The 20,053-nt window shown below is 41.2% G+C and overlaps 1 protein-coding gene across 1 annotated transcript in view; it reads left to right on the top strand.

Annotated features, from left to right (window-relative positions):
• Positions 1-10,489, top strand: part of LOC122798758 (mediator of RNA polymerase II transcription subunit 23-like) — a 363,374-nt gene extending 352,885 nt beyond the window's left edge. Inside the window, exons 6-7 of the mRNA XM_044067899.1 lie at positions 10,072-10,170; positions 10,304-10,489. Of these exons, the coding sequence (XP_043923834.1) occupies positions 10,072-10,170; positions 10,304-10,489 (285 nt within the window). The remainder of the gene's footprint in view (positions 1-10,071; positions 10,171-10,303) is intronic.
• Positions 10,490-20,053: the final 9,564 nt, after the last annotated feature.

Here is a 20,053-nt window from a genome sequence, read left to right on the forward strand (position 1 = left end):
ACAGGTATTACAGGGTGCCTGAGGCTCATAAATATCTGTATAAGAGTCCTAGGGCGGACCCAGAAATTATTAGTCAGGGGCCTAAGGGTGTTAGAGCTTCTGTTGTAAAGAATCCGGTTCCTCTAGATAAGGAAGCTAGAGCTTTGGATAGATGGGGTAAGAAGGTGTATACCTCTTCTACTTTAGCAATGAGGGCTTTAAATTGCCAGTTTCATATGTTGAAATATCAGAATTTCCTCCTTTCTCAGCTAAAATCTAAAGTGGATGCTTTGGCAGAGGGCATAGAGTGTAAAGAATTGCAGGATTTAGTACATGTCTCTGAACAGGTGGGTAAGCATTCTTTGCAGTGTGGTTTTGATGCTGTACAGGCCTCTTCTAGGGTGGCTGCCACTGGTTCAGTTCTTCGTAGGCACGCCTGGCTTAAGGATCAGAATTTGTCGAGCATGTTAAAACTAGAATTCTGGATGCCCCTTTACAGTCTGAAGTTTTGTTTAGTCCCCTGTGGAGTCGGTTTTGAAGAAAATGGAAGACAAGGCTAAGTCCATGCAGACTGTTAAAGATTTTTTGCAGGTGCAACCTCCATAGTTTAGTAGAAATTGGCCTACTAAGGGGTGGACCTACCCTTCTTCTGATTCTCAGTCTAGGGGTAGATCTAGACGTGGCAGGGGCAGAGCTCACAGTACATTCAGGCCTAGAACTTGGAGTTCACCTGCACAATCTGCAGGTGAGGGCAGGGGCCAGTCCTTTCGTAAACCGGCCCAATGACCTGCATTTTCAGCTGCCAGATTCTTCTTCCTGGCAGCTCCTTTGGGAGGAAAGTTAGCACTCTTCAAGCAAAACTGGCTTTTAGTCACCCAGGACAAATGGGTATTGGACATTATAAACCGAGGCTACAAGTTCTATTTCCATACATTGCCTCCTTTCAAAGGCATGCCAGACGTTCCTCCTCGGCAAAGGATAGAGGCTCACAAGCAGATTTCTTTACTTCTTCAAATAGGAGCTATACAGCCAGTTCCTCTGTCAGAAGTGGGACTAGGATTTTATTCTCGCCTGTTTCTAGTACCAAAGAAAGGGAACACGTGGAGACCAATTTTGGATTTATCTATCCTCAACACTTATCTGGACATTCCAAAGTTCAAAATGCTGACGTTACAACAGCTTTTACCTCTGTTGGGAAAAGATCACTGGATGGTAACTCTGGATCTCAAAGAGGCTTATCTTCATGTTCCTATCAGGCCCAGTTGCAGGAGGTACCTGCTGGCTGGAAATTTACATTATCAGTTCTCTGCATTGCCCTTTGGCTTATCTACTGCCAGAGTGTTCACAAAGGTTCTGGCTCCAGTGATAGCCTTTTCAGGTTAAGAGGAATACAGATTTATCCTTATTTGGACGATTGCCTGATTATTGCACAACACAAAGACGAACTTCTGCATCATCTACAGTATGTGATGGTAGTGTTAAGATGCCTAGGGTATTCTGTGAACGAAACAAAGTCCAGTCTAGTACCCTCTCAGGACATGTGCTTTCTGGGTGTGAGACTGAATACAGCTTCCCAGATGGCCTTTTTGACCCCGGACAAACAAACAAGCCTTTCTCTTTATTTCCATCAAATGTCTCTACAGTCCAGGCTGACTGCAAGGACAGTCCTTCAAGCCTTGGGGTTCATGGCATCTTGTATTCTGGTGCTTCCCAATGCCAAACTGCATATGAAGAAGCTTCAATGTTATCTCAAAAATGTATGGATACAACACTGCCAAGATCTAGACACTGTCATTCAGATAATACCTTGCATTCAGAAAGAATTTTTGTGGTGGGCTCAGGAATGTCACCTAAACAAGGGACTCTCTGTGACCCGACCAGAGGCGAGTCAGATTCTAACGACAGATGCCTCGGACAAGGCTTGGGGAACACTCCTCAATGGAAAATGGGTGCAAGACACGTGGCCTGTCAGACTTCAACATTTGCATATCAACTTGAAGGAGATGTTAGCAGTCCAATTTGCATTGATGGCTTTCAAGGATTTACTTCACCCAGGACAGGTGTTGATTCAAACAGACAACACTACTGTTATGTGGTACATCAACAAGCAAGGGGGAACCCATTCGTACCCTCTTTGCAGGCAAGCGATGATTTTGTGGGAGACTGCTCTCAGTTTACACCTCAATCTTCAGGCAAGGTTTCTACCAGGGGCACAGAACTCCTTAGCGGATGTGTTGAGCAGACAAATTGTGGATCCTCACGAGTGGAAACTGGATCCTCATGTGTTTCAAAAGTTGACAGTGTTATGGGGACTCCAGACATAGATCTGTTTGCTTCTCCACTAAATTACCAGTTGCCAAAGTTTTGCACAAAAATGTTTCATCCCACAGCTTGGAAGGTGGATGCTCTATCATTCAGTTGGAGCAATCTTCATGTCTATGCCTTTCCACCTCTGCCTCTCATTCCCAAGGTACTCCTGAAGGCCAGAATAGACAAGCCATCCATGATTCTGATAGCGCCGGATTGGCCTCGACAGCACTGGTACCCACTACTGAGGAGTTTGGTACGGGAGCCTCCATGGCCTCTGCCTTTGATTCCGCATCTTTTGTCTCAGGAGGGCAATCACTTCCTCAATGTCAAGATTCAGTCTCTGCATCTCACAGACTGGCATATTCTGTTTTAGATTTTTTGTAAAAGCAAGGTGAGGCCGATGCCAATAAGGAGATGAAACAGGCTCCAAACAGACTCCAAAACAAAGACTTACAGGTACCAACCAACTTCAAAATTCCACAAAGAAAACTCTGTACCAAGTTAATATCGAACACTGCTTTATTGTTGTGATTGACCTAGGTTTCGTCCTTACGAACTTCTTCAGAATACTTTCTTTCATTTTACTTCACCCTTTTATACGTTATATTTATATGTTATTTATTGTATATTCTATTCAATTTCAATAATGGCATGATAGTCATATATTCATTTAAACCCGGAGGTATACAAGAATTAAGTAATATTTGCCATTTTAGTTCTTCCATATCCAAGTGATACATGGTTATCCTTCCTTGTAAGTCATATTTTATTTATTTACACCATAAATTTAAATTTATGGTCGTTGTATTCCACTATATGTCTTGCTAAAGCATTACTATTTTTCTGATGTTGAATGTCTAATATATGCTCTTTAATCCGTTCTCTGAATTTTCTTTTAGTTTTTCCAACGTAAAAAGCTTTACATTGTTGACATAAAGCTATATATATTACGTTGTTGGTATGACAATTATAATGCCCATGTATTATTATATTACATTCATTAATCCTAAGATTAATACCTGTCTCGTGGATGTAACTACATGTACTACATGTTCCGCATTTGAAGTTACCTTCTCTTAAACATGTGTATTTTTCAGTATTTCTCTTATTTTCTAATATATTTTTGAGGGAGGGGCTTTTTTTGTATACAAATTTTATTATTCCATTAAATATATTTCTCCCAATTTTGTCATTAATGAAGAAATCCCAATTTCTTTTGATAATATGTTCTATATCTTTAGAACAATCATCAAATTGTATTATATATAATGGAATGTTGTTGCAAGTCTGTTGATCCATTATACCTTCCCTATTAGTTGACATTATCCCAGTACTTAAAATTGCCTTATATGTTCCATTTTTTCTTTTATTTGTTACTTCATTAAATATTTGAATACAAAGTTGTTCTGGATATTCCCTATTAATGAATAATTGCATGATATATTTCATTTCTTCTAAAAAATTCTGTTTTAGACCCTGGAGGGTCTCAGCTTCCACAACAAGTTTTGAATGTTATTTTGGAGGCCAGAAGGCCTAGTACAAGGAAAGTTTACGCTGATAAATGGAGGAGATTTTTTCTTTGGAGCAAAGCGAAGGACTTTGATGTTTCCAAGCCTGATTTAAGTGTTTCTCTTCAATATCTTACTGAGTTATTGGACAAGGGTTTGTCTTTCTCCTCGATAAAGGTTCATGCTGCAGCCATTTCTGCTCACTATGACTGTGACCCTCCTTTATTTTCCCATCCTTTGTTTAAGCAATTTCTTAGAGGGCAAAGAACATAAGACCCCCATAGAGCTCCTACTCCTGCTTGAGATCTCAATTTTGTGTTGGAAAAGCTTACTCTACAACCTTTGAGCCTGCAGCTACTGCCGAGTTAAAGTATTTATCATGGAAGACTGCTTTTTGTTGGCCATTACCTCTGCAAGAAGGGTTTCTGAATTACAGGCCCTTATGGCAGTGGAACCTTTCCTGATTTTTCATAAGGATAGGGTATCTTTGTACTAATCCTTCCTTTATGCCTAAAGTGGTTTCTAGTGTGGCCTTGAACCAAACTATTCATTTGCCTACTTTTATGCAAACCCCAAAATAAAGGGAGAAGATTTTGCATACTTTGGATATTCACAGGCAGTTACGTTATTATTTGAGCAGAACCAAGGGGTTCAGGCAGTCTCAGCAGTTGTTTGTTTCTTTTGCTTTGGGTTCTCAGGAAAACCTGTTTCAAAACAAACTATTTCTAAATGGATTGGGTTTTGTATTTCTTTCTGTTATTCCCATCATGGTAAGGAGATTCCGGCTGGAATCAGACCTCATTCCACTAGAGCTACTGCCACTTCTACTGCCTTTCTAAGGGGTAGCTAAAAGATATTTTGAAGCAGCCACTTGGAGTTCAGTACATACTTTTCCAAGCATTACCACCTTCCTCTTTATTCTAAGTCTAGGGCTGGATTTGCCACTGCAACATTACAGGGCATTTTAGCAGCCCCTAATGCTTTATGATTTTGCCATCCTCCCTTTACCTCTGCTTTGGGATTCTACCCATATGTAAGGACTGCAGCAATGTGAGATGAAGAACATAGTACAGTTTTGTACCTACCATAAATGTAGATGTTCAAGATCCACATTGCTGCAGTCCAATTACCCTCCCTCCTTCCCTCTGTAGTTTGGCATGGTTATATGGTTTGGGTGATGGTTGTTGTTGGGCATGTTTTTGGGAGGTATCCTGTTTTTGGGCTGTGGCCTTTCTTTTTAGGGCCTTCTGACATCTGGGGCAAGAAAAGACTGAGGATATGACGTTGGTCATGCGCTTTTATACCCTGACGCTCTGATGTCAGACCTGAGCGCCCATGACCGACGTCAGCCTAATACTTTGGTATTCGGGCCGACCGAGGACAGCGGACTACCCATATGTAAGGACTGCAGCAATGTGGATCTTCGAACATCTACATTTATGGTAGGTACAAAACTGTACTTTTTAATGCATTCTGCTGAACAAGTTGGAAAACATACTTTATAATGGGGTTTTGATTCATTAGAGGCCTCTTGCAGGGCCACTGTTACTGGGTCTGTGCTCAGAAGGCATGCTTGGCTTAAGGAGCAATCTTTGCCTGATCATGTTAAAGCTAAATTGTTGGATGCTCCTTTAAATCAGAACGGCCTGTTTGGCAATAAGGCTTGAGGAAGTTCTTAAAAAGATGGAAGATAAAGCTAAATCTCGCGTCGGCTGCATGTTTTATACCCCTGACGACCTGGCGTCATGGAAGAGAAGACACCAACTGATGCAGGATCCAAGACTTTGGAATTCAGGCCGACTGAGGTCAACCTGCCAGCAGATTACCCAAATGTAATGACTGCAACAGTGAATACACTCTAACATCTACATTTATGGTAAATGTACACAACTGTACTTTCTCTGCACTGCCCTTTGGCTTATCTACTGTGCGCAGGGTATTCACAAAGTACCTAGCTCCAGTTATTGCATTTGGCAGGCAAAGAAGTATTCAAATATACCCATACCTGGACGATTGTCTAATTCAGGCAGAAAGCCAGGACATACTTTTGAATCATCTGGCCTTTGTACAAAGGGTTCTAACTTCTCTGGGGTACACCATAAAAGAAAAGAAATCACACCTGGTACCCTGTCAACAAATTATATTACTGTGAGCAAGCTTGAATACAACTTCTCAGATGGCTTACCTCACGCCAGAGAAACAAATTCATTTGACAAACTACTTCAAACAAGTGGCCACAAAAACCCTGCTATCTGCAAGACAAATACTGCAAGCCTTTGGGGTTCATGGCCTCCTGCATTCTTCTGATTCCATATGCAAGACTGCATATGAGGAAACTACAGTGGTATCTAAAAGGCCTATGGTGTCAACATTCTCAGAATCTAGAAACAATGATTTCTATCATACCTTGCGTACGCCTAGAGTTCCTTTGGTGGGCAGAGGCCTGCCACCAAAACAAGGGATCACATCACCCCCTGCCGCCTAAACTCTAACAGACTTATCAGACTATGCATGGGGGGCTCACCTAGCAGGGAAATGCATTTAGGGCAAATGGAACCCAAGTCAAATGCACCTGCATATCAATCAAAAATAAATGTTCGCTGTATAGAATTCTCTGACAGCCTTCAAGGACCGCATTCTTTCAGGACAACTAATGGTAAAGATGGACAACACCACTGTAATGTGGTACATAAACAAGCAGGAGGGTACATATTCTTTCCCCCTCTGCAGACTAGCCATGGCATTGTGGAACACAGCCTTGAGATACCAAGTGTATCTACAAGCTCAATTCCTGCCAGGAAAATTAACTACACTGGCAGACGGACTAAGCAGAAACCTCATGGACCCACACGAGTGGAAACTGGAACCAAGGATTTTCAACATGTTGACAAGCAAATGGGGGAGCCCAGATATAGACCTGTTTGCCTCTCCCCAGAACTACCAATTGGACAAATTTTGCACAAGGACTCCCCACAAACAAGCCTGGAAAGTGGATGCTGTGTCCTTCAGCTTGAAAAACCTATCAGTCTGTGCCTTCCCCCCTCTGCCTCTTCTCTCCAAAGTACTACTAAAAATCAAACAGGACAAACCAAGAATGATTTTGGTTGCTCCAGACTGGCCGAGCCAAGACTGGTAACCCCTCCTGCGCAGTATGTTACGGTTATCCCCATGGTACCTGCCTCAGACTCCTTCCCTGTTGTCTCAGCAGGAGAACCAGATTCTGCACTTCTCAGCTTCTAACACTGAACCTTGCAGCCTGGCTAATTACATAATCTCTCCTTTACCATCCCTCAGTAAACCTGTGATGGATATCATTTTAGAGGCAAGGAGGCCTAGTACTAGAAAATCTTATGCTGAAAAATGGAAACGATTCTGTGCCTGGAACCAATCTCTAGGGATTGAGCACAGCAGCGCCCAATTTACATCAGATTTTACAATACTTATCTGAGATGCTTCACAAGGGCCTGTCTTTTTCCTCCATTAAAATCCACACCTCAGCCATTTCAGCTCATTATAACACAGAACCTCCCCTCTTCTCTCATCCACTGCTCAAGCAGTTCCTCAGAGGGGCCAACAATTTGAGACCACCCAGGAGATCTCCAACCCCAGCCTGGGACCTTAACTTTGTCTTGGAGAAACTCACTCTACCTCCTTTCGAGCCAGCTGCTACTGCAGACTTAAAATTTCTTTCTTGGAAAACAGCTTTCCTTTTAGCCATCACTTCAGCTAGAAGGGTATCTGAATTACAGGCCCTTATGGCAGTGGAGCCTTTCATCATCTTTCATGCGGACAGGGTGTCCATCAGAACCAATCCATCCTTCATGCCCAAGGTGATATCCAATGTGGCTCTTAATCAGTTCATTCATTTGCCAACCTTCTTTCCCAATCCACAGAGTAAAGGGAACGGATACTGCATTCCTTAGATGTGCACAGACAACTTAGATTCTATTTGAACAGGACTAAACCTCAAAGGAAATCTGAACAACTGCTGGTGGCATTTGCTGCAGGGGAAGAGGGGAAGGCTAATTCAAAACAAACCATTTCTAAATGGATAAGCCATTGCATTTATTTCTGCTATAAGCACCATGGAAAACCTATCCCCAAGGGGATCAGATCTCACTCCACCAGGGCTGCATCTACCTCTACAGCCTTTCTCAGAGGTGTCCCTACTAGGGACATCCTAGAAGCTGCTACCTGGAGTTCTGTACATACTTTCACCAAGCATTATCATTTGCCAATTTTCTCTAAATCCAGAGCTGGCTTTGCCACTGCAGTCTTGCAGAGCCTTATAGCTGGCCCTAATGCTATCTAAATTCCTCCTCCCAACCATAGCTTTGGGAATCTACCCAAATGTAATGACTGCAACAGTAAAACACGAAGAACATATTACAGTTGTGTACACTTACTGTAAATGTAGATGTTCAAGTGTATTCACTGTTGCAGTCCTGGTTACCCTCCCTCCAGCCCCCTAACTTTTATTGGCTATACCTCTACTTTCTTTTACTATGCTTAAAAGCCTTTTTGGTGTATTTGCTTTTTTGTTGGAGGTATATCATTGTACTTTTATATTTAATTGCTTCCCATTAGGGAGCACCTGACATCTGGGCAGGAAAAACTGATGTAATGGCGTCGGCTGCATGTTTTATATCCCTGACTACCTGACGTCATGGAAGAAGGGACAGCAACCGACGTAGGACCCAAGACTTTGTTAATCAGGCCGACTGAGGGCTACCTGCAAGCAGATAACCCAAATGTAATGACTGCAACAGTGAATACACTCGGACATCTACATTTATGGTAAGTGTACACAAATGTACTTTTTGGTGAGAGGGATAGTATTGGGAATTAGTACAGTGAAGGATGTGGTGATGGGCAGTGCCAGGAATTAGGACCATGACGAATGGAGTACCACTAGTGGCTACTGTGGGTCTGTTATTCTACAATATGTGTTGTCTCAGGCATATCTGAAGAACTATATAGCAAAGTCAACCCTTTACCGATGACAGAAAAGTTCAGTAGAGAGACTGGGGGAATGGGTGTAATAAAAGGATTTGGACAGGCTGAACAGATGGGAAGAAAGGTGGCAGTTGAGGTTCACTAGAAAGAAATGCAGAGTGCTTCACTTAAGTCACAACAGCTTTGGTTTGAAATATCTGTGAGGAGTAGAAAGAGTCCAGGATATTCACTGCGCCTGGTTTTGACCACGAGGAGCAGAATGAGAGGATAGTGGGAGTGGCAGCAGCAAACAGGTTGCTAGGACGAGTTCTCTGAGGTAAATGTCAGAAGTACGTAATGTTTTTACTCTTCAGAGCTTTAATCAGACTGTTTGAAACTGTGAGCATGTTTAAGGCAGTTTGCTGTAAGGAATCCAGTGAAAGCTACTAGAAAGATCAGTGAGGTTAAATGGACACTATCTGTCCTGATTATAGATTTGGTCCACAGAATTTCAGTTAGTGTACTCCACAGGTAAATGCTGGTATGTTGAAGTTGCAGTATGTTGTTAGCTCCTGAGAGAGGCATCTTTTGTGGATATCACTACAGGTAATGTGGTGTTACAACCTCTTAGAGCAAGAATTCTGGACAAAACCAAACAGTAGGGGGGGGGGGGGTTGGGAACAAAGGCTCAAAATCATTGGATTTTAAATGTTGCTCTTATAAACTTAAAAAGTTGATAAAATAACAGGTTTTGTTCGCATTCATATTTTGAAGCATATGAAATGTGAAACTGTCTGTCATTATTTAATGACTTCAATCCTCAATGATTGCCAGAAGATTATAGATTTTATGAGGAGCAGACGAAAACTATGTTGCATAAATCTGGACATAATTGAGAGGTGTGCTGCAAGCTGATGTTTGTGACAAGGAATGACCTGCGAAGCACAATGTTAACAGGATTAGGAGAGCCAAATGCTATTTCTGCCATGCATAGAACATTTGCTATTTTTTTTTTTTTACAAGACTTTAGGTTTTTGAACCAGTTATATTCTCCTGTGAATGAGTTTATTATTCAAGCCACAGTTTGTGAGTCATTGATTAGCCAGCCAGCCAGTGAGGGATAAATGCCACTTTGAAAACTCCATACTGAGTGAAGATCCAGCTTAAAGGAGCCAGTACCCATATGTAAAGACTTGCCTGGGAAGCATTCACAGATTGTCATTTGCTGTGTTTGTGAATAGCGACAGAACTGTATGTATGAGTTCAGCAACTGTAATTTTTGAAAGCTAATACTGTGCTTCAAATGTAGCAAATGTGTAATATATTTTCTTTGTCATAGGGAGTACGTGACCTGTTGAAAGTAGTACTGGAAAAAATCCATACTGTACCTAACACAGTTAGCTCTGCTGTTGTGCAGCAGCTTTTATCTGCAAGGGAGGTAAGTGTGTAGGTATTGGTAGACAAGTCTTATGTTTCTGGGCTGATCTGTCTGTATTTTATAGTGAGTATAGTGGTTATTTACCAGTTTGTTGTTTTCATATCATTAATGTTTTGATATTCATTTGTTCCAGCTCGTGGAATACATTCTGGACAGAAATGCCTGCTTGCTACCAGCGTACTTTGCTGTTACGGAAATTCGAAAACTTTATCCTGAAGGGAAACTCCCGCATTGGGTAAACCTGTTTGTCCTTTATTTACAGTTAACATTGTTACTAAACATTATTGCTAAATGCTCTTGGGCAATAAGATATCTGTAGGTTCATTCACATTTTCTGTCAACACTGATCATTGTTTACGCATCATTAAATGTGGGAGGTATGGTTATTTGCATTAAATTAAGTAAACTTTGAGCTTTACTGTGTCAAGTCACTGTGGTGTGCAGTTAACACAACTGTTGATGCTGGAGGTAATAGCTAAAGTTTAAGTTGAACTGGCATTGAGGTAACACTAGCTATGTATGCGTTTGAAAATATTGTTATGCACAGTGCATTATGTACAAGTGGTTTTCCCTATTAGTGACTTCAGCTTTTCATCTGTCATTCATTATGCATGGTGATGATGCCTGCTGTTACCAGTTTCTAAATGACTGTTGGACTGTGTGTGTAATTAAACTGGTATCTGAAGCATTTCATTCGATGTAGCATTGCTTTGCATATTTCTGAAAGGTTTTTCATAGATTTTGGGGGAACTTATATATTTTTTATAACACCTTTATTGAATTATCACTTAAGACATAGGCAGACATACATTTATAGATAAGAAAACAAACCATATCAAGATGTTCCTGTAACAAACATTATATACCACATTGCTCTTTTGCATAACTGTCATCAGTCCAACATTGCATAAATTGCTCAATCCTTGCCTTCCCTTAAACTTCATTCCTCCTTCAAAACATTATTCTCACAGTTTCTATTTTTTTCCATGTAATTTGCTCCTGTCCTTTAAAGATCCCACTTCCAGCTGTTTTATCCCTGTTACAATATTCAGTACTTCACATACAGTTGGTTTAGACTTTAATTTTGGTGGCTGCCATAAAAGGAATTACTACAAAATCGAAATCAAACTTAATAAGGCCTTACTTATGTCTAGGCAATTCAGATCCTTTGCCTCAGCTCAGAAGAATAATTTTCTTAGCTACACCCATTTGCTCACCCAGTATTTCTGACAGAGTACTCTGTAAGGAATTTTTAAAGCACGCCAACTCATTACGCTACCAAAACCTATATTCCTAGTTACTGCTTTCTTCCCTATCACACTTACAACGTTTGCCATCTGCATGAGGGAAAAGTTTTTGGAGTCTTCTTGGGGTATAAAAACTTCCAAGCATAAGTCCAAAATCTTCTAGATTTTGTTGCACACTTGGGAGCCATACATACATCCTCCCGTTGTTTCCTTGTAAATTGCTTATCCAGTGTCTCGTCCCAGTCTTTTCTAACATTCTCTGATTCCAATAGTTATCATACAGTGTTTTGTATGCCTCACTAATTACCTATTTTTTAACAGTAGCTTCTGTTCTAGAGCCAACAAAGAACTCTACCAGAGCAGGTCTTTCACTTAATATTGCCCTATCCATTTCCCTTTGCTTATACTCCATCAATCCCTGTTAAGGGAGGAAAGTCTTTAGCCTGTTCAAATGCCTTCTTTGCCTCTTCCCATTCTGTTGCCTTTCCCTGTTTAGTTATTTGCTCCAGTACCTTGATCCTTTGCCAGTTTTCTCCGGTAAATTCCAGCTCCCTCTTGTCTTTTTTTGTATCCCTAGTTGCAGTCACCCCTATTGGCAAAATCTCCTTTCTCCAATCCTATGTTGGCTTAGTTCTTAGTATACTTTCTTTTACTTAAGAATCTATTACTTAAGAATCTGTATTCAAAATCACACTGTATCCTTATTCCTTAAATTTCCCCAGTTTCATCATCACTTCTTCCCAGTTTGAATTATAGCTTTCTGCTTTTGTTATGTATACGAGCCTTAACGGCATAGCTGTAAAATATCTCTTCAAATGTAGTAATTCTAAACTACCTTGTTTTATTGGAAGGATCAATTTATCCCACTTGACTCTTATCCACTTCCCTTCCCAGATAAATTCTTACAACCCCTTTATTAATTATTGTGTACAGTTTCTCTTCTGGTTGATAAAAATATGTCTGACTCGTATATATAACTAAATTGGACTAAAATCATTTTCACTGTTTGTATCCTCCTATCCATATCCATAAACAAGAGCTCCAGTTTCTCCATGTTTCTCTTGTCTTTTATTTAGTCTCTTCCTACACTTAGCTGTCATAATAAAAGCCCTTGATCCATACTCTTAAGTACTTCATTTTATTGTGTCCCCATAAATATGGGTATTGTGGAACTAATTAATGTGTGGGTACATAGTTTACAGCTGTTGCCTTTGTTTTATCTTCATTAATTTTTTATCCTGAAAAGACTGGAAGCTGTCTCAGAATGTTCCATAACTCTGATGGCCTTTTCTGATTTTATCAGGTATAAACTAATTTCATTTGCAGTTAAAGACAAACTTTTCTTGATTGCCATACCAATTATATTCTTGAATTTCTGACTCCCTTATTTTCTTTGCCAGTGGCTCTAAATACAAAGCAAATAACAAGGAGGAAAGAGGACACCCCTTCGTAGTTCCTCTGCACAGCTTATCCGAGTGAAACCCTCCCACTTCAGGTTTTGCCTCCGACCCCTCATGTATTCTCCTAATTAACCTTATTATTGCGTAAGGAAATGCAAATGCTTCCATTGTCCTGCTCATAAAGTCTCAGCTTACTCTGTCACGTTTTCTCTGCACCGAGACCCATCAACAACAGTGATATTTTCTTTCAACCCTGGTCTTTTTCCATAACAGATATTTTCATACCTCTTCCCTGTGGATCTTCGTTGTTCTACTAATGCTGTCAGATGTTTACCTCCCCTCCACAAAACCACATTGAGCCATATCTATCAGTTGTGGCAACACTTTTTTCAATCATTTAGTTATTATAGACATAAACACTTTTAATGTTGTTGTTGTGTCTTTCGGCTTTTAGGGGTCGCCACAGCAGAACTCCGGTCTGCTAATGATTGGCAGTAGATTTTTACATGCCGAGTTGTCAGCCCTGACGCACAACCTTCAACGAAGGTAAGCCCATTCACGCATGTCTCCACACAGAAGACGCTCTAGCTGAGAATCGAACAGGACAACGTCTTACTGTAAGGCGACAGCGCTGCCGCAGCACTACCACCGCAGTGGCACATAAACACTTTTAATGATAGTTGAAAATTGAAATGGTTCTATATGAACCTGGATCTTATTGGTCTTTACTGACTTTAGGTGTTACAGCTACCACAGCTTTCTTCCAGATTATTGGTACTTCGTCTCCTTTGAAAGTACTATTAAAAAAACCTTCCAGATCTTTATCACTTTCTTCCCTCCAAGTTTCCAGACTTGTACAGGAATGCCATCTCTTCCTGGAGACTGTCCTGCAGATTGATTATACATCACCATTCTTATCTCATCTCTGCCTGTCTTAAATGTTATTGTTGAGCCTCATCTACCTCTGACCTTGGCAAACTGAAGTCTTCCATAAATATTTCCATTTATGCTCTTTCTTGAGTGCCACATTTCTCTGCTTTATACAAATTTTCATAAAGTTTGTGAAATGTATATAATACCTCTACAAGATGTGTGTTTATTTTTCTTCTTGTAGGCTCCCTAAGTTTGGCACCGACCCTTTCTACTTTCTGTTGCCTAAACTGTTGTGCTAAAAGTTTTTGTGTTCTGAATTATTATTAAAAGAATTGCTAAACAGCAATCTTATTTGTGCAATGCTTTAACCTTTGTCAGTCCCTCTAAATAATTCCTGCTACTTCTTAACCATATGTCTTTCTTTTATTTATACCCTGTTTTTAAACTTCATGTTCATTTTATCCCACTGACAAGCTGTAATGTCTGAAGAAATGTTTCTCTTCCCAAATAACTTGAGTAATTTCCACTACCCATTCCTTAAATTATTCTGTTTTTCACAGGTAGGTGGATAGGTAGAAAGCACGAAGTCTCATTTCTGCTTTCTTACTCTGATTTTTATCTTAATTTGTGTTAGTACATGTTCTGAAATAGTTAAATGCACATGTTCCTGTTCAGTATAATTTCTGTCTAGTCTAGCTGAGGTATTATTCTACCTTGGGGAATAATGTGCAAATTCTCTCCGAGTTCCTGCTCCTAAGTCACATCTTCCATACCAAATATTTTTATAAATTTCTTCAGAAATGTACCCTCTTTTGTAATATTTCCCTTTCAGGTCCCCCAGATACATCCTAACTATTGCAAATCAAGTTTCAGTCCCCTCATAGAAGTAATTTTCCCTGCTGAAAGCTGATTGTTTCTCCAAAAAAATTCTTAATCTGCATAATACATTTTTAGGTGGAATATAAGTACTTGCCAGTGTAATTCTCCTCCTTTGTCAGTATCTCCTTACTGCCATAAATCTACTGTTATCTTTTTTCCCTTCTATCACTATTGGAGCTCCTCCAGCAATTAGTATAAGAATTTTTTTCCTTTGTCCCCGATATTCTGCTGAATATCCATTGTGAAATCCTTCTTTATCAAATTCACATACTCACTCCTTTGAAAATAGTTCTCCTGCAGCATTGCTGTTTGTACTCTGCATTTCTTAACATAATTCAATACTCTCATGTTTTTGTCTATACATTTGAGGCCGTTAACATTACAAAGTAATATGGATAGCATAGCCATTATAAGTTATTATTCCCACCAATTATATACGACTGTTTTTTTTTAAATGTCAATTTCCAACTTTTGTGTTAGGTGTACTGTCTGTGTTTTGCAGGATGATCTTTTATAAAGTTGTTTTTTGTCGTCTCCATTTGAACCTATGTCACATTTTACAAGACTTTTTGCTTTATTGAGAACTCTCACACACACACACACACACACACACACACACACACACACACACACACACACACACACACACACACACACAAAACACCCCATAACCTGTTTACTTAAAAAAGCACTCCAACACACTGAACTGTGTATATCTTCATTTAATGAAGTTTAACCCTCCAAATAGGAGCAGTAGTCTCAAATCAACAGCCGTACCGTAAGTATTACCTAAGCTAAAATTAAGTTTATCCATGCTAAGGTGAATGTTACAGCTTTTGCTTTACTTACACTAATTGGTGGCTGTTCTTGGGTTATCTCTGTTCTACTTCCAGATGTGAAAAACAGCTTGTATGCTGTCAGAAAGCAATAACTTTTAGTCTTAAAAAGTGCACTGGCTATCTGTAACTAAAACTAAATTGTACATTGTTCTAGTAAATGCATCAAAGTATTTAGGTACCAGGAAACTGCTAGGTCTTATTTGCTTCCAGTAATTTCAAACTTTAATTTTTACTGAGCTTTTGCCTGTGTCCCTTTTAATTTTATGTTTTCCTCAGCAAACAATGCCCATCCTTGAGATTTATTTCCTGCACTTGTAAACGGCTAGCTCCATAAGAACAGAAGGCAGAGTTGCCATCAGCTGCAGACTTCTCAGCTCACACTAAAACTTTATCTGCTAAAGGAAAACTCTTCACTGCATTTACGGTGATGTTTTTCATGTTTCACTGTTGCAGTCATCACATTTGGGTTATCCCTGTCAGAGAAGCCCTCGGCCGGCCTGAATACCAGAGGCTTAGTATTTCTGCATCGGCTGCTGTCGCTTCAAGACTGACGTTGGGTCGTCAGTAGTATAAAGTAAGGCAGCCGAAGCCATTACATAAGTCTTTCTTGCCATGGAGCCTGAAGCAGAAGCAGTTTGCATGAGTGCTGGTCGGCTGCTACCTGAGTTTCGTTCGTCTACTGAATTGAAGTTGAAGTCTTCTAAAGCTAAGTACCCCATTGGGGATCTTTTTTCTTGCACTAACCGATGTCAGAAAAAGTTAGTAATTGTCTCGCCTGTGGAAAGGAAATACCACATTGAGACTTCCATTCTTACTGCGTCACTTGCTTAGGCCCAGACCATGACATCCCCTGTTGCTGCTTCTGTGCTTTGTTCAATGCCAGAACTGTACATCCTCGGGCCGTTATTGTAGCCAGATATTTTAGCTTACAGTCCTCAAATTCCAATATGACTTCGGTAAGCCTTCCGACAGCAGATCTTCTGAAAAAATGTAAGATAAACACAGAGACAGACCGCACAGGTCCAAACCTACCGATGACGCTTCCATTAAGTTAGTCGTCAGTTCTCCGGTCCTCAGTGAGGCACTTTCACAGCCCCTGATGCCCGCTTCTGTGGATTCGCAGGCCGCTACCGGTATCCTTTCTGAGTCCGGTGTGCCGCATAACTCTTCTTCGACTAAGGATCCTGCAGTCGTTTCTACCTTTGATGGGTCTGGAGCCACTGAGCAGGCACTGGCTTCCGAGGAATTCCTTCGCACTACAGATTTGTCGATACAAACTGACGTCTTCTTTCACGACTACCGTTCTTTCTAAAATGACCGAGTTTCTTAGGCCCAGGGTACGAACCACACACAAGAAACTGACGTTCCACTCTCGGGCACCTGCTTCCTTGCCTCAGTCTCAGTTGCTTAAAATGGCGGAAGACCTTATCATGCTGATCAGGGGAAGCTAAGCTACCCCCTCCAAAAGAAAAAGAGATCTGTCCCCTATAGTTCTGTCTGAAGAAGAGTCAGATGACTCTGATGCGTCTGAATATGAAGACATACAACCCCTCTCTACTTATTAGGTTTCTGATGCAGAGGATGTTCATCGTGTTTCACTGTTGTAGTCATTACAATTGGGTTATCCTGCTGGCAGATTACCCGCAGTCGGCCTGAATTCCAAAGTCCTGGTAAACGTCAGTTGCTGTCGCCTCCTCCCTGACATCAGTGCGCCAGGGGTATAAAAGATGCAGCCGATGCCATTTTCTTCAGTCTTTCTTTCCGCGCGGTGCCCGAAACAAAAGCAGTTCGCAAGTGCCGGTCAGCCGACTCCTGAGATTTTCAAGTTCAAATTTCAGATCCGAAGTCTTCATTAAAGCTAAGTACCCCATTGGGGAAACTTTTTTCTTGCTCCAGACCGATGTCAGAAAAAGTTAATAATTGTATTTCTTGTGGGAAGCAAGTACCTCATAAGGACTTTCATTCTTACTGTATTCCTTGCCTAGGCCCTGACCACGACGTTGCTAGTTGTCGGTTTTGTGCTAGATTTAACCAACGCACTATTAAGCGTCGGTACAATTTTGCATTTCATTATTTTGGCAGAAGATTCAATTATATAATGCCATCGGAACTGCCGATTACCGGAATTTATAAAAAATGCAAAGACAAAGAAAAGGACAGGCATCCGAGGGTCAAAACCGACGACGAGGCTTCAGCTAGGCCAGTCGTCGGTTCGCTGGTTCTCAGTGAGGCACTTTTGCAGCCCCTGACGCCCGCTACCTCAGAGCCACAGGCCGCTTCCAATTCCCATGTAGAGCTGACTAGGCTGCTGGAAACTCAAGTTATTGGACCCTCGGAAACTATTCCCTCAGATGGGTCCGGAGCCGCTGAGCAGGCATCGGCTTCTGGGGGTGTTTTCGGACCTACACAGTTATATGTGAAAATGATTTCAGCTTCAAAGGCAAAGACTAAAGCACCTCTAAAGACAAAGAAACAAGTACAACATTCCCCTGGACAGGCCTCCATGCCTAAAAAACAGATGCTTAAAATGGCCGAAGACCTAATTACTTTGATCAGGGATTCCCATCCCCCTCCTGATAAGAGACCTAGGCAAGAGACAGTATATGAATCTTCAGATCAGGTTTCCATTTCCTCTGATTCCTCTTCTGAACAGGAATACTCTCTTCCTCCCTATGAGCATTCTGATGCTGAAGAATCTATCCCTTCAGCCTCTCCTTCTGAGGATTATTCTTTTGGTGAGACCCTGCATACTATGAGAGAGCATTTCCATTGGGGGAGCCAAGATTACTCAGAATCTAAGAAAAGACTCAGAGATTTTCTTGTACTGCCTCAGCACAGGCCCCTTGCTATTCCTCCTGTTTTAGACATTGTAGATGTATTTATAGAGTCCAGTCTCACTCCTGACTCTTTACCACCAGCTCCTGTTAAGCCAGACAGATACTACAGGGTTCCTGATTCACATAATTTTCTTTATAAAAACCCTGCAGCTGACCCAGAAACTATATCTCAGGGTCCCAAAGGGGTCAAGGCGTCCACTGCAAAAATCCCTACAGGGGATAGGGATTCAAGGGCCCTGGACAGACGGGGGAAAAAGATTTACACTTCTGCTACCTTGGCTGGTAGGGCCTTAAATTGTCAGGTTCATATGCTTTAATATCAGCAATATCTTATGTCTCTACTTAAACAGAAAATGTTGACAAATTCTGAGTGTACAGAAAACAAAGAAATGCAGGATTTATTGCATGCAGCTGAACAAGTGGGAAAGCATACTTTGCAATGTGGTTTTGATTCTCTGGAGGCCTCCTGCAGGACCACTGTTACGGGTTCTGTCATTAGGAGGCATGCTTGGTTAAAGGAACAGAATCTGCCTGATCATGTTAAAGTTAAATTATTAGATGCTCCATTACAGCATGATACCTTATTTGGTGTTAAAGCAGAAGAGGTGTTGTAGAAAATGGAGGACAAAGCTAAGTCTATGCAAACAGTCAAGGATTTCTTACAGGTACAACCTCCCCGATTTAGCAGGAACTGGCCTGCAAAGAATTGGTCCTTTCCAGTATCAGACAGGCCACAAAGAGGCAGATACAGATGCCCCAGAGGCAGATCCCAGACCCAGGGCCCATACATGTCTAAACAATGGGGTGCTTCTACCTCCAAAGGCGGAGAAGATAAATCACAGCCATGCAGAAAGCAGTCTCAATGACTTTCCCCTGCCAGCACCAAGCACTTATCTTCTGGCAGCTCCTTTAGGGGGAAAACTAGCACTTTTTTCACAAAATTGGCACATTGTCACCCAAGACAAATGTGTCCCGAATATAGTGTCAGAAGGCTACAGGTTCCATCTTCACATCCTGCCAAGGGCAAACGGAATGCCAGACCTGCCACACAATCAATGGGCAAAAGCACAAAAACAAGTTTCATCCCTCATGGACATGAGGGCCATTCAGCGAGTACCACTACAAGAGCAGGGACTAGGATTTTACTCAAGACTGTTCTTGGTGCCCAGAAAGGGCAATGCCTGGAGACCAATACTGGACCTGTCGATTCTAAAGACATTTCTGGATATTCTGAAATTCAAAATGCTGACTCTGCAGCAGCTTCTGCCCATGCTGGGCAAGAAGGCATGGCTTGTGACTTTAGACCTAAAAGAGGCATACCTGCATGTCCCAATCAGACCCTCATGCAGAAGATACCTCAGATTTATAGCTGGCTCAATGCACTACCAATTCTCTGCACTGCCCTTTGGCTTATCTACTGCACCCAGGGTCTTCACAAAATGCCTGGCACCAGTAATTGCATTTTGCAGACAAAGAGGAATACAAATATATTCTTACTTGGACGACTGCCTTATTCAAGCAGAGAACAAGGACATTCTACAACAGCATCTGGCGTTTGTAAAAAGATTACTAACGCCTAGGGTACACAGTAAACGAAAAGAAATCAAAACCAGTACCCTCACAAGAGATAATATTCCTGGGTGCAAGCTTAAATACACTGCCCAGATGGCGTATCTCACAGCAGACAAACAAAAGACAACGGACTACTTATTTCGAAATGTTGGCAACAAAGACCCAGTTAGCTGCAAGAAAAATTCTGCAGGCATTGGGCTTCATGGCATCCTGCATTCTGCTAATTCCATATGCAA

The sequence above is a fragment of the Protopterus annectens genome, chromosome 1.part0, assembly GCF_019279795.1.
Source record: "Protopterus annectens isolate FY-2018-M chromosome 1.part0, PAN1.0, whole genome shotgun sequence".
NCBI lineage: Eukaryota > Metazoa > Chordata > Ceratodontiformes > Protopteridae > Protopterus > Protopterus annectens.